The 15053-nt window shown below is 56.2% G+C and overlaps 1 protein-coding gene across 1 annotated transcript in view; it reads left to right on the forward strand.

Moving 5' to 3' along the window:
* MARCO (macrophage receptor with collagenous structure) overlaps window positions 1–15053 on the forward strand; it is a 40397-nt gene that overhangs the window by 15808 nt on the left and 9536 nt on the right. The window contains exons 4-11 of the mRNA XM_081095951.1: window positions 955–990; window positions 6287–6331; window positions 7470–7514; window positions 7807–7905; window positions 11071–11169; window positions 11281–11316; window positions 11720–11818; window positions 11909–11971. Coding sequence (XP_080952077.1) covers window positions 955–990; window positions 6287–6331; window positions 7470–7514; window positions 7807–7905; window positions 11071–11169; window positions 11281–11316; window positions 11720–11818; window positions 11909–11971 — 522 coding nt within the window. The remainder of the gene's footprint in view (window positions 1–954; window positions 991–6286; window positions 6332–7469; window positions 7515–7806; window positions 7906–11070; window positions 11170–11280; window positions 11317–11719; window positions 11819–11908; window positions 11972–15053) is intronic.

Consider the following 15053-nt stretch of genomic DNA (forward strand, 5'->3'; position numbering starts at 1 on the left):
GCCAAGTCTGAGTGACAAAGCCGTCAGCCTGATCCAGAATGTTTATGAGGTCGGGTAAGACACAGAAGCTTGGGTACCGCTTGGGATCCCATCCATACATACAAGGAATATTGGCCCATGGCTGGCAAGAAGTCCTGGTGCACACCAGGCCAGTGTAGGCGGTGGGGGGACCATGGAGGGGCAAGGACAGCTGGGCCTGCAGGGAAGACAGGCCTGCTTAGCAGGTAGGGCTACAGGCAGGAGGAAATGGAGCCAAAGGGGGCCCCTTTCCCCTGGCCCCCTTCTCTCAGGCTGTCCTAGAGCGGGAACGGCTAATCCAGGCACATCCAGCTTCTAGGTGTGACCTGGCTGCCTCAGGGCTGGCACTGTTACCTGGAGCCCAGGGTCTTGCTCTGACCGGTGTCTGGGTGTGCTGGGGTCTAGGAGGTGAGCCTCTGCCAGGGGCTGTGCCCACGGACCACGTGCAGGACACAAGACCCAGGAGGGCAGGACCGTGAGAGGCTGCTGCCTCTCCAGTGAGCAGAGATGAGAGCCCAATGAGGATGCGAGGGGAGGGGACAGTGGGGCAGATGGAGCCCTGAGTATTTGAGTGGGGGGACAGTGGCAGAGGAGCAGAGCCCAGGCTCTGGCGCTCAGACATAAGAGGGTCCCTCTGCCCCTTGGGAGGTGAAGGACTAGTTCTGATTGTATGAGGTCCCTTCCTTTAACCTGAGGCACTTGCCCAGCTTGTTTGGCTTCATGGTCTTCTGACGACGTGGGGTGCTATTCAGGGTCCCGCACTCTGGGGCTCCCAGGAACCTCAGGCTCTCCTGTGTAGACCAACAAGACACCCGGCCCTTCGTAAGGACTTGTCCTGAAGGATGCTGGGCTCGGCTCCTGTGGCCCAGCGCCCGCCCCGCAGTGCTGCGTGCCCAGAGGGTGCTCTGGCTGCAACCCTCTCTCCTTCCCTCGCAGAGCTCTTCAGGACCAAAGGTGAACGCGGCGCTCCAGGTGGGTTCATTTCCACTCGACCCCCACTGCCCTCCCACAGCCTTCTCCCCCGGCCCCGTGGCCGGTGCCTTTCTGGGCCTCTGCACCTGACCCCAACTTACCTTCCCTGGGTCCCCACCGCCTCTCCACAAACCCCTGGTTCAATGGGAAATGGGTCCCCGCCAAGCATCACTCCAAATCCAGCCTCGTCTAAGACAGCCTCGTGCAACCCTCAGCGGGCCTCTCCCCCAGGACCCCAGCTCCAAAAGGTCACCTCCTTCGTCTCCCATCGCTGCTCTTTCCAGGCCCTCTCACCTGGCCCTTAGCATCAGCGCGCCTCCGGCTGTGGCCACCGTGATGACGGGAGGCAGCCTGTGGGTCAGGCTGGCCTGCCTGGGCCCTAGGTCTCCTAGCTGCATGACCTTAAGCCAGTTCCTCATTTTTCTGGACTCTTGGCTGCTCTCCTGGGTAGGAAATAATGGAGATAAATGTGCTCCCTCGCAGGGTTGCTGTAAGATTCAAGGGCGGTGGCGTGGAAAATGCCTGACAGTAACGGTGCTCTCTGAGGACGAAGCCTGGGCTTAGCTGCCTGTGCGTCCTACCTCAGCACACACAGTTTCACACACACACACACACAGTTTCACACACACACACACACACACACACACACACACACACACAGTTACACACACACAGTTACACACACAGTCACACACACACAGTTACACACACACACAGTTACACACACAGTTACACACATACATACACACACAGTCACACACACAGTTACACACACAGTTACACACACACACAGTTACACACACACACAGTTACACACACAAACACACAAGTATACATACACACACAGTTACACACACACAGTTACACACACACACAGTTACACACACAGTTACACACACATACATACACACACAGTCACACACACACAGTTACACACACAGTTACACACACACACAGTTACACACACACACAGTTACACACACAGTTACACACACATACATACACACACAGTTACACACACAGTTACACACACACATACGCACACACAGTCACACACACAGTTACACACACACAGTTACACACACACAGTTACACACACACAGTTACACACACAGTTACACACACACACAGTTACACACACAGTTACACACACAGTTACACACACATACATACACACACACAGTCACACACACAGTTACACACACAGTCACACACACAGTTACACACACAGTTACACACATACATACACACACACAGTTACACACACAGTTACACACACACACAGTTACACACACAGTTACACACACAGTTACACACACATACATACACACACACAGTCACACACACAGTTACACACACAGTCACACACACAGTTACACACACAGTTACACACATACATACACACACACAGTTACACACACAGTTACACACACAGTTACACACACACACATACGCACACACAGTCACACACACACAGTTACACACACACATACACACACAGTTACACACACAGTTACACACACACATACACACACAGTTACACACACAGTTACACACACACATACACACAGTTACACACAGTTACACACACACAGTTACACACACACAGTTACACACACATACATACACACACAGTCACACACACAGTTACACACACACAGTTACACACACACAGTTACACACACAGTTACATACACACAGTTACACACACACAGAGTTACACACACACAGTTACACACTCAGTTACACACACACACACAGTTACACACACACAGTTACACACACACAGTTACACACACATACACACACAGTCACACACACAGTCGCACACACAGTTACACACACAGTTACACACACATAGACACACAGTTACACACACACACAGTCACACACACACAGTTACACATACATACACACACAAACACACAGTCTCACACACACAAACACACAGATACACACACAGTTACACACACACAGTCACACACACAGTTACACACACAAACACACAGTCTCACACACAAACACACACAGTTACATGCACATACATACACACACACAGTCTCACACACACACAGTTACACACAGACACACACACAGAGACACACGCACAGTTAAACACACACACAGAGGCATACATACACACATACACACAGTTACACACACACGTGCGTACATACACAAACACACATACACATAGTTACACACACATACACACACAAGCGTATACACACACACACACACAGTCCAGTGGCTGAGTGGTAGAAATTTCATCTTGAAAATAAACGTACACAACGTTGTCAGGCAGAACTCTTTGGCCTCATGATTTTTCAAGTGTGGCCCTGACCAAGCCGGGGATGGGGGTGGGGGGGTGGGGAGGTGGGGGGTAGGGGGGTGGGGGGGTGGGGGGGTAGGGGGGTGGGGGGAGTGCTGAGTCAGCCTTGCAAGTGGCAGCAGCCTGGGCTTGGAGGATGGGCCTCTCAGGAGCTGGGTGGCCTTGAACGTGTCGCTGCCCGCTCCGAGCTCCGCGTCCCTCCCTGGAGATGGGGTAAGGATGGGGCCTCTGGACTGGCGGCAGGGACAGGATGAACGGGACAGTGCTCAGCCCGGTGCCCAGCTCTGAGTAAGCACTCGCTGCTGTTGTTGTTACATTTGCTTCGTTGTTGCTGCTTTGAGAGGGTTCAATGCGCTCACGCTCAGACGCCCCAGCCGGATGAATGGGGCTCCTCCAATCTAGGGAGAGGCTGTTCCAAACTCCAGTCACTTTGCTGACAGAATCGATGCTTAAACTTCTTCAACCCAGTGGGTTTGGGCGGCCCTTTAAAATCTGCTCCATCACCGGCCCCAGGCATGGAGCCCACCTCCCCCACAGCAGGGTGCGAGGGTGCAAACAGGCTCCCTCTGCCCCCCACCCCCTGAATATATATGGCGATGATCTCCACTGCTATGTCTCCGTTCCCTCAGTCTCTGACAGCTTCTATCTCTGTCTCTCTCTCTCTTCCCTCTCTCTCTTTGGAGCCAGAAACCAGAGGCAGGAAACAGCAACTGTAGCAGCACGAGCTGCAGGTCTGGGCCCCCTCTCACGCCCACCTACCTTCCCAGGTCCTCCACCCCCTTGACTGCCCCCAACCCCCGGGAGGCTGTGGCCTCTCCCCTCCCCCATGGCCTAAGCAGGGATCCCCCAAAGTGCATCCTGCTAGAAAGCCCTATGGTGACCAATAGGCTGGCCAGAGAGGACGAGGGTGGGGGTGGGAGGGGTGCTGTGCTCCGAAGTTGGGGCTTGCCGCCCCCTGCCTCCCAGGCGGCCTGCTTATGAAGCTGCACGCTGGCCCCGGCTTCTGAAAACAGGGCCCGGGAAGGTGGGGGAGGGGCAACTGCACCTAAGTCAGGCTCTGGGGAAGGCAGTGAGGAACCCAGCTGTGCCTCAGTTTCCCTCCTCTGTGTGTCCCGGACGTTATCTTTCCTCCCAACAAGCCATTACTGAAAGCCCCTGAGGCCCAGGCACCGCCCTGCAGTGGGAGCCTGGACATGAGACGACGACAGGGCCCTGTCCGCAGGGACCTTCCCAGTCAGGCAGGGCTCAACTTGGAACCTGTTCTGGCAGCAGCCCTGGCTCCTGCCCTGAAAGGAGGACAGTGCCCTGGGTGCAAAGAGCAGGGAGGGGACTCACCTCCCCAGCGCCAGGCCAGGCTCCCGAGCCGCCTCTCAGCTGAGACGAGGGTGAGGGAAGGCGCAGGGAAGCAGGGCCCAGGCAGAAGGAATCGGAGCGCAAGGCCCTGCGGTGGAAGGGCCTTTGGTAGGTCAGGAACGCGAGTGCCTGCAGTGCAAGAGCAGGAGAAATATGGGCGGAGGGGTGGGGAGCGGGGGACTACGCAGATGCGGGGTGGGCGGGCCCCCGGTTAAGTGAAGGCACATTTTGTCTGTGCTTAGCTGATCCTCACGCTAACCCCGAGTGGCTGTTGCTGTCATCCCCATGTCACAGAAGAGGGCAGTGAGGCTCAGAGGTTTTATAAGAGTTCTAGACATGATTTAAGGTACACAGAAGGATGCGTGCAGGTTATATGCAGATACTTCGCCACTTCATAGAAGGAACTTGAGCATCCGTGGGTGTTAGTCCCCACGGGGGCCCTGGAACCAGTCCCCCTCAGATGCCAAGTTCCCCACCGTGGCGCCCTGGCCTGGGTGCAGGCGTTGCATTAGGAGATCCCAAATCTGCTGGCCTCTTTCCAAATGTGCCACCTCAGGCAACACCCATGCCTCTCGGAAAGTCATTCTTCCCTGTGGGGATGTGGGGCTGTGCCATGGCCTGAATGTCTGTGCCCCCCGCCCCCAAATGCATATATTGAAAGTCTAATGCCCAAGGTGTTGGTATTAGGAGGCGGGGCCTGTGGAAGGGGTTTAGGGCATGAGAATGGAGCCCGGATGAGTGGGACTAGTGCTCTTGTAAAAGAGACCACGGAGCACGCTAGCTCCTCCCACCACGTGGGACACAGCACGAGGTCAGCTGCCTGCAGCCTGCAGAGCCTCACCGGGCCTGGCCGTGCCAGCACCCAGGTCTTGCCCTTCAGAGCCCAGAACTTTGAGAAATGGATCGGTTGTTTCTGAGCTGCCGGTCTGCATGTTTTGTTACAGCAGCCAGAACGGACTGAGGCAGGACAGGAGCCCTGCCCGTCCTGCCCACGAGCCGTGGTGGGACTGGAGCCGCGTAGCAGGGCGGCCGTTGGAGAGAGAGCCGCATGCGAGTGCAGCAGTGATGGGGGCCCCGTGCCCCGACCTGCCGCGTGTTCCCTGTGGCCGCCATGTGACCACCGTGGGGCAGCCCTGTGGAGCTGGTATATCAACACCAATTTACTGACCAGGAAGGGGAGGCTCGAAACCACGGGTGACTGGCACGAGGTCCCCCTGCTGCTGCGGGGCCCCGGTGTCCGGCTCAGAGCCCGAGGGATGCCCCCTGTGCGGCTGCGCCCTGCCCGCCAGGCCACGGGCCCCTTGCGGGAAGGAGCGCTGTGATGTCTGCTTCCTTCCGCACCGCCGGGCTGGTCCGGGCGCTCAGTGAGTGTGTTCAATGAGCACTGGCACTGAGTGGCACTGGACACCCACCTTGTCGGCTGGCTCACTGGTGTCTCTGCTCCTTTTCCTCAGGTCTTCCAGGTGCCAAGGGCCTGGCATTCACGGCTGAGAAGGGGCCAGGGGGCCAGGGATTCAGTGGAGCCACTGATACCCGCCCCTTGTCCCCTGGCCCACAGTCCTCTTTCTCCTCCTTGTCCCGGTGACACGCTGAATGCCTTTTCCTTTCCAGGCCCCCCAGGACCCCGAGGCCTGCCAGGAATCAAGGGAGAGGCGGGTAAGGAGGGGCCCGTGTGTGTGCCGCACCCACAGCAGCCTCCCAGGCCAACACTCGGCAGGCCCTGCGTGTGCCGGAGGCCAGCGCTGTGGGACACCCTGGGTGGACCGGGAGTGCTGAGAAGCGCCCTGTGTTGTGGGGGTGTAGGGGGGGCTCTAGATGAGGCTGGAGGGGGTGGATGCTCCAGCCTCTTCCTCAGGGCTCAGGCGTCCAAGCCTCTGAGCATCACTGGGGAGTCAAGCTCAGTGGCGTAGCAGGGACGCCAGGGCCAGACACAACTGCCTGCAACATGCACTATCTGTGGTGCTGGGAACATTCTCTTACCTTTCTGAACCTCAGTTTCTTTGTCTGTAAAATGGGGATACATGTGCTTCAGAGGGTCACTGGTGGATTAGCAGTAATGGTGAAAAGCCCACGATTGTTTCTTTTAGGCTACAGCCTAAACTTGCCCAGCACCTCACAGATGACCATGGCACGGCTGGGGCAGAGAATGTGGGGAGCTCGGCTGCACCCCTCCCAGGGAAGGGGGCGGACTGAAATGTCAGAGCCCATGACCCTTACAGCCCAGTCCGCTCTCCTCTCAGACTCTCCAACCTCCCAATCCCTGGAGGAGCTGAGGCTGCTGGGATGTAAAGAGGATAAGACGTTATTAGAGAAGGGGCTGAGAGGGAGGGTTGCCTGGAAGGGCAAGTTCACAAACCAACAGCACTAGGCCTCTGAGCCACTGAGGCAGGAAGAAACACCAGCAGTTATGGGAGTGAAATTTGTTTGCAAATAAAATCTTTTTGGAGGAACTAATTTGAGAGAGGAATTTAATAGGATCCCAAAGAGTCTCCCGTTCTGGGTCTGCAGCAGGGGTTCTCCAGGGAGGGTTTCAGGGGGGAGGGTGGCAAACAACGGGAGGAATTGAGGTGCAGTGAGGAACCTGAGCAGGCGCCGGCACACCACGTGCCCACACAGGCACGCACATGTGCCCACACAGGCATGCACGTGTGCCTCTGTGTGTGCATGTGAAGAGGAGATACAGAGACGGAGAGAGAAAGAGCCTCCTCGGGCGCCTGGCCCAAGCAGGGCCCGAATGCCTGTGACTGAAGACCGCGGGCCACAGAGTGACTGAGCGCTTCCTCCTCTCTCCCAGGCCTCCAGGGACCGCAGGGTGCTCCAGGGAAGCCGGGAGCCGCTGGTAACGTGCGCTTTCTCTGCTTGGAATCAGTGATGCCCGGGCCCAGGCACCCGTCCGTGGTCCCCCTCCCCTCGGCTCCTCCCCAGCCCCAGAGCATTGGTGCCCTCTCACTGCCCTCTTCTCCCGAGTCCTGCTGGGCCACCGCGAGATTACCCAGGAGATGAACAAACACACCCCAGACTTCCCCCTGGGACGCCCTTCTCTTCTCCCCAGCATGCCTCCTGCCCACCGCCCAGGAGCCCATGCTCAGGAGGATGCTGGGAGCCCATCTCACTGGCCGTTCCCTCCGCAGGCACCCCAGGACAGAAGGGCAGCAAAGGCGATGGGGGTCTCATTGGCCCAAAAGGGGACACTGGTGTGAAGGGAGACAAAGGAGACCCTGGTCTCCCAGGTAAGGGCCTTGCTGTGTGTGGGTGCCTGGGTGGCTGGGCCCCACTCTATGCAACCATGTCTGCTCAGCGCCTACTGAGGGCGGGGCTGTGCTCTGCCTGCCAGCATCCTGGGATCGGAGATGTGGTAGCTGCCATCCAGATGAGCCAAGGGCAGGAATGTGACATGAGAGCAAGGTGAAGGGGCAACATGTCGCACCGGGTGGCACCTGGGGACAGGGCAGCTAGGAAGTCACAGGAAAAGAAAGTGAGGTGCCAAAGCCGGTCCTGAAGTGGGCGTAGGGAAGGCGGGAGCCTGGGGGCAGTGGGCAAGGGCTGCCTCCTTGCCCCGTGCCTGCAGATGCTCTCTCTGGAGCAGTGCTCTCAAGGGCCACGGGGAAGAACTATCCTGGGGGCTTGTTCAAAATGCAGGCCGGCCCAGCCGCCTGCCGTAGGGACCCTGGAGGTCGAGGCGCCAGGGCTGGGAGCACTGCCCTGGGCTCTGGCCGTGACTGAGCCCCGTGGTGCTCCTTGTCACTTGGCCTCTTTTGTGGCCCCTCAGGTGGCTCTGGGGTGCAGCAGGGGAACAGGGCTGCAGGGCTAGCCGCCTGGCTGCCCTCGCTGCTCTGGCCTGTCCATCTGTGTGACTAGGCACCTGCTTCACCTGCTGAGATCTGATTTCTTCATTTCAGAAAAAAAGACAGTCATGCCATTAAAGTAATCATAATTAAATTTCACACACCTTGCAGGATAGTTATAAGGGTTAAAGGTCATGTTTTCAGACTGCCACATGGTTGACGCTAAAAAAGTGACAAGGGTTATTAATAGTAGCGTTAGTGATCCTGTAGGATGGGAGGGGAAGACTCTGTTCCAAGATCAGACAGATCTAGTTCCAGTGTGGCTCACTCGCTGTGTGACTTTGGACAAACGACCTAACCTCTCTGAGCCTCAATTTACTCACCTAACCAAGGAGGAGAACAACAGCAGCCTTTAATGAGGATTGATTACAGCAGGAACATAAGACATAGAAGAGGTGTGGTTCTGTCACCGCAAACTGAAGTTACTTACAGGATAAGAAACGAGGTACACTGCCCTGGGGAAGAGAGCCCTTGGCAGGGCCGCCAGCCACCCTCAGATCTTCGGAAGGCACTTGTGGAAGAGAACAGAGACTCGCCCTAGTGGTGCCCAGCAGAACAAGGACCGATGGGCAAAGGTTTCAGGAGAAGCAATTGTGCTGGGTGAGGGAGGAAGAGCCAGGTACGGCTTGGGGCTGTCCCCTGGTGAGCTGAACAGACAAAGGCTTAGGGAACAGCTGCTACTGGGACAGGAAAAGGAGGTGCAGAATTCTCCCAGGTGGGACTGCAGGGGTCCTTGCACCAGGCGGGTGGTGGACAGTTGACCTCTAGGGTTGGTTCCCAAGGTGGCACTTTGAGTTCTCTTTGCAATAGGAAAGGGAGGCCCAAACTGTTCTCAAGGTGGTGCTGCCAGACCCAGAGAGGGGGCAGCAGCCAGGCCTGTGTGCTCCAGGCCTTTCCCAAGGAGCCTGAGAATCCGGTTTCCCACCCCACTCACCACTGCCCACAGGAGGGCATCGTGTCCACACCCCGGCGCCGCCTGGGAACGCTGTGGTTAACGAGGGGAAACGCGGCAGTTTCAGTTCTTCGGAAACCAGACTCTGGCCTGCCCCTCCTCTGCCCCGATCTCCCAGGACCACAAGCCCTCCTACCCACTGCTGGCCCCACCCGGGGGACAGGCCTAGCCTGCCACATGCGACCTGCCCTGGTGGTACTGAGCTTTGTCCCAGCAGACGGTGTGAAGTTCCAGGGCACACACTCCATCCTTAGCTGTGACTGGGAAGGTCTGCGGCCAGGCCCAGCTGTGATTGCTCAGTTGGCGTCTGGCCTTTTCCCCGATGCTGCTCTGCTTCTAGGGTTGTCCCCTCTGATGGAGACATGGAAGTCATCCACCGCAGGCCCAGGCCCAGGCCACACCCAAAAACCCCCATGCAGCCCCACTGCGGTCACAGCATGGTGGTCCTGGCTGGCCCACAGCCGTGAGGCCCTAACCAGTTCCTCCAGGGAAATCATTTCCAGTCTCTCCTAACGAGTGCCATTTGGCCCTTGCGCCCGGTGAGCACTCCGAATGACCAAGAGCTGCCTTCTCGCTGGTTGCATCAAGGCTGCTGTAAAGATGTCAACTCTCACCAAGCTCTTCACGTCCGTTTTGTCTTCCATGGAGAAATAATCATTCTTTAAGTTACCCAGAGCATCTCCAAGAACCTGATTTTCCGGCCTTGTCCCTAGCATCATGCAGAGCTTATCCGAGATAGGTTGCTACAAGCTGCATCTCTCCTCCTCTTCAGTAGGGAGAAAGCCTCTGCCTCCTGGGCCCGCTCTGGCTCTGCTATCATAATGAACGGTATGGGGGCTTTTACCCGATTCCGTCCCCACAGGCCAGCCCCAGGGCCCGAGGGAGTTGCTCGGCTGGGTCTTTGCTGGTGGTGGGACTTCAGCAGCAACACCCGCCAGCCCGTGGGTTCCTGATGAGCCGGCCCACGTGGTGCACTGCCAAGGGCCATGCAGCCCACTCCCTAACCCGACTCGCCATGTGGGGAGGGGTTGATGGATCCTGCCCTGTGAGGAGCTGCCCTCAATTGATATGCACCAAGCACTGGCAGGAAAGAGGAGGGAGCCAAGGGGGATCGAGGAGTGGACCGGCTGGACAAGCCTTGAATGCTGATGACAAGTGGAAAATTTGAAACCTTGGGCACAAGGAAAGCCGGTGGCGGAAGCGCTGGCAGGAAAACAGCTGCTGCAATGTGTTCCTCTCCATCGATGCTTCACAGTTTTGATGCTCAGCATTTGGGGCCTGCCTTCTGGAATATTCAGATTTCAGTTTGGGAGGCTTGAAAAAACAATTCCGCACGTGATCCCGGCAGCATGAGTTGAGTCTGAGCTGTGGTCCCTCCCAAGGGGATCTGAGTGCTGACCTGGGCCCATAGAGCCAGCCTTCCACTGCCCATCAGCCAGGCCAGGTCGTCTCGTCCATTTCTGATAAGTTTATGGCTGTCTCTGGGGCGCCCGCCTTGTCTTTGAGGGGGACAAGATAAGTGGGACTTGGTGTCAGTGGGACCTGGTGCCCAGGCTTGCCCTCCTCCCAGGCCTGACTTTGACTCTTTGGTTTTTCAGGAAGCAAGGGGAGCATGGGCGTGAAAGGAGACATGGGGGTCATGGGGCCCCCCGGAGCCCAGGGCGGTAAAGGGGATGCTGGGAAGCCAGGCCCTCCAGGTAAGAGGCTGCATGATCAGGTCCACTGGCTTCTACATGTTACTTATTTTTTTTTTTCTGGAAGGCTGAGCGACAAGAAAAAAAATTTCTAAAAGTCCTTCTGAATTATAGGTGTGGCTGGAATTCCTGGAATCAAAGGAGATCAAGGTAAGAACTGTAGGAATGTGGGCACCATGCCAGCTCCCACTGTCCCTGGACCAAGTCAAGTGCAGGGCCTGCCTCCAGGACCGTATTCCATTGCGGTATTAATGCAGAGCACCTGCTTCTAAAACCGGCCCCTCCCCAGAGAGCAAAGCTTCACCGATGCTCCTTTTTAGGGCTCACCCTCTGCCACCAGGACGGGGCTGGACCTTCGTGGCCCAGCTTCCTAGTAAGTCCCCAAGCTGAGACTCTAATCCCCCCACTGCGAGGGCTGCCTCTTGGCTTCCAGGAAACATATTGGGTGTTAGGACATCCACGTGTCACTGCTGAGAACAGAGGTGTGTGGAGGGGACGGCAGCCAGGCCCTCTGCCGGCCACCCAGCCATGCAGTTACGACTTAACTTTTCAGGACCGCCTGGAGCAGAGGGTCCTCGAGGCCCTCCGGGTGCGGCAGGATCTCCAGGTGCCAAGGGTCAGCCTGGCAGTGCTGGCGCCACTGGACTAACAGGTGAGGTCTCTTCCGGTGGTGGGCGTGGGGAGTGATGGCTGAAGGCCCATCTACCCAGCTCTTACGCTCACCGTGACGTGTGTTGTCCAGGACCACCAGGGAGACCAGGGAGTCCAGGACCTGACGGCATGAAAGGAAGCAAGGGAGACACAGGTGACAGAGGGTGTGGGTAGGCGGGCAGGCGGGGGTGGATGGGACGGAGGACTGGCTCCCTGTGGGCCTACCAGCAGGAGGCAGAGCACCTCCTGCATGCTGCCCCGTGAAGGTCTTAGGGCTGTTCTTCCTCTGCCCAGGGTTCCTTAAAGGCCTCAAATGCCACGACCAAACCTCTAATGTCCCCCTGTTCTGCCTTCCAACTGTGGGCATGGTTTCCACTTTCTCCTGCTGACCTGAGTGGGTCCCCAAGGGTCAGGGATCGAGCATGGGGGTGTCAAGAAACCCCTTCTTGCATATTCTCCCAGGGTTCTCAGGCCAGGAAGGCAGCCCACAGCAACTGAACTCACAGGGGCTACTTTCTAAGCCACTGTGCCACCTTAGTTGCGCTATAGACTGTCATGTCGATTTAGTCTGTGTTATAAGCCATCGTGCCAACTTGGTCTAGCTTACAAACCGTCACAGCAATGCAGCCTAGTTTATACACCACTAAGCCAGTTTTACCTCGTCACTACCCAAGTCTGAACACCTGCAATGGTCTGGAAAGTTGGGGCCACCGTGTTGGGTGCTGGGTCCCCATAGAACTAAGACCTGGCCCCTGCCCTCAGACATACGGGTTAGTACAGACTTTCTGCACTGTGTCAGGCACACTTTGAAGTGGACATTTGCATGGAAAATAGTCACATGCCATTTAGAAAGCTGGGTGCAGGCCAGGAGGTGCGGTAGCATGTGGGGCTGTGAGGAAGGGCTGCGTGTCTGCCAAGGATGTCTGTGGGCAGCCTGCTGCAGTCCCCTCCTCTGCCAGGTCCTGCTGGTGTTGGCAAACCTAGGTGCCCTCATCCCAGGGCCGTGCTAGGGACCCACACCAGAGGCAGAACCTCTCAGTTTTCATTGAGCAAGTGGTTGACTGGTTAATTCCTTGAACAAATGTGACTTAACCCTGTTAAGTGCTTCAGGCTAGCGGTGGCTGGGGTCTGGTGGGGGTGGTGAATGGCAGCCCAGTGCAGGGGCGATGTGAGAGCATGAGCTGAGTCTTGGAGGATGAGGGGCCATCAGACATGTGCAGGAGGGGAAGGGAAGCCTAGCAAGAGGACACAGAGCTGGTCAGTCATAGAGGAGGGAGGGCTCTGTAGGGTGTATCCCTGGCACCTGGTTGGTGTCTTGGGTTGGGATGGGGAGCTCTGGTCCAAGGGATAGGTGAGGCCAGCTCCTGGTCAGCTTTGGACTTTGGGCCTTTGGCATCTGGGGCTTCTACTGGAGGTTGTCGGGAGCCATGGCGCAGGCAGCTCCTACACCCACCCTTCTCAAAGCCTTGGAGCTGCTTTCTTTCTCATGGACTGTGTGTCAGTACAGGAGGGGCTCTGCTACCCGAGGCCACCTGAGGCCACCTGCAAGGCCTCACCGTCCAGAAAGACTCCGTCTGGGTGCAGCTCCCCTTTCTGATCCTATCCCTCACCTTTTCCTGAAGGTTTTAGGGTGTCTGACTTTGTCACCTGAAGCTGTCTTCCCTCTAAGTTTTCTGCTTGGCTTCATGGGGATGGTGGCTTTCCTCCCTCAGTTATAAACAGAGAGCATCCCTTCACCTCCATCCCCTCCTTGCCTTGCTAGACTAAGCAAGAATATTTGTGCTAAAACATGATTTTACCCAAAGGGGTGCTGTGTCCCCTGTCTGAGAGCAGGAACCTTGCCCTGCACCCTGCGTCCTGGAACATTTGCCATGAGCACGCTCAGGACAGCCCAATGGGCTAAGCACTCTCATGAGGGCTGTTTCACAGTAAGAGAGGCAGCCTGGCTGGCCCCAAGCTGGGGCTTTATCCATTACACTTTGTCATACCATCTCCCTCCCCAGGCAGCCGAAGGTGCCCCTTGTCCCCATCAGCGCACACTGGTGAGTGACACTTACCCTCCATCCCAGTCCAAAGGGATGAGAGCAAAAGCTGCAGCAGCCTCTTCCACTCTTAGAAGGACTCCTAAAGCTCTCAGGCCCTGTTTTGGCTCTTTCTCATTCACCCACAACCCCATCCCCCTTTAGCACAGTCTGAAACCATTTTCACTTCATCGTCAAGTCCTTGTCTATTCATCGGGCACCCTTCCAGGGACCTCCATCCATCAGACTTAGTGGTAAATACCAACCAGGCAAATTCCAGCTGCCCAAGTAAACATGGTGAATGACAGTTTCATTTTGAGACGTGGTAATTACAGCTTATGTAAACTTGCATAGATTTCCCACACAAATCCCAATGATTGCCTTGAACAAGTAGCTGATGGTCCACATGGACATCTCAGAAGGGAATTCCACGGATAGGACCGTATCTGGCCCATCAGAGCCAGGTCTAGAGATCATCCTAAAGGGAAAGGTTAATGGGCTTTGGGAGAGGTTAGCTTTCTGAAGCCGGAGAAGGAAGGATGGGTGGAGAGTGGTGGCCAGATCTCATCATGGAAGATAATGCAGACTTTCAATGTCAGGACATCGGTATTCCCCAAATAAGAGGTCCTACGGTGTTTGTCCAGTTTTGATTCCATCAAGCCTGTTTTTCAAACTGATATATTTTTTTCCCATTTTGTAAATAAAATCATTAATCTCTCAAGAGGATATCTGGCTGCGCTGATGAAAACAGAAATTATAGTGCCTTGGCTTGACCTGGGTAATAGCTAGCTTTCAATATCATGCGTTAATAATAAAAACAAGAGGTCTGTTCCTTGTCAGCAATGCCTTTGGGCCAGACACTGTGCTTGGGACTTGATTCCCACGGTGTTATTTCATTTACCCCACACCTGAGTTTCATTATCCTTCTACCTACAGCCAGGGAAGCAAAGACTGGGCAAACGCTCTCCCCCAGGAGCTGAATCCGGGACTCAATCTCAAAGTCTGATTCCAAGTCGGTTCTTTTCCAGACTTTGTTGTGTAGAGTAACACAGAGACTAGGACTCAAAATTAACAGAATTGCCCATACCTCCCAACCCACCGTAGGAGGGTAAATCCTGGCTTAGTCACCAAATCTCCCTGCTGTCATGAACAGTCCCTAACCACATGCCAGCCCATTCTGGTGAAATGTTTCCTCTGCTCACACCTCTGGAGGAA

This window comes from Myotis nattereri (genome assembly GCF_964212035.1).
Source record: "Myotis nattereri genome assembly, chromosome: 7".
Taxonomy (NCBI): domain Eukaryota; kingdom Metazoa; phylum Chordata; class Mammalia; order Chiroptera; family Vespertilionidae; genus Myotis; species Myotis nattereri.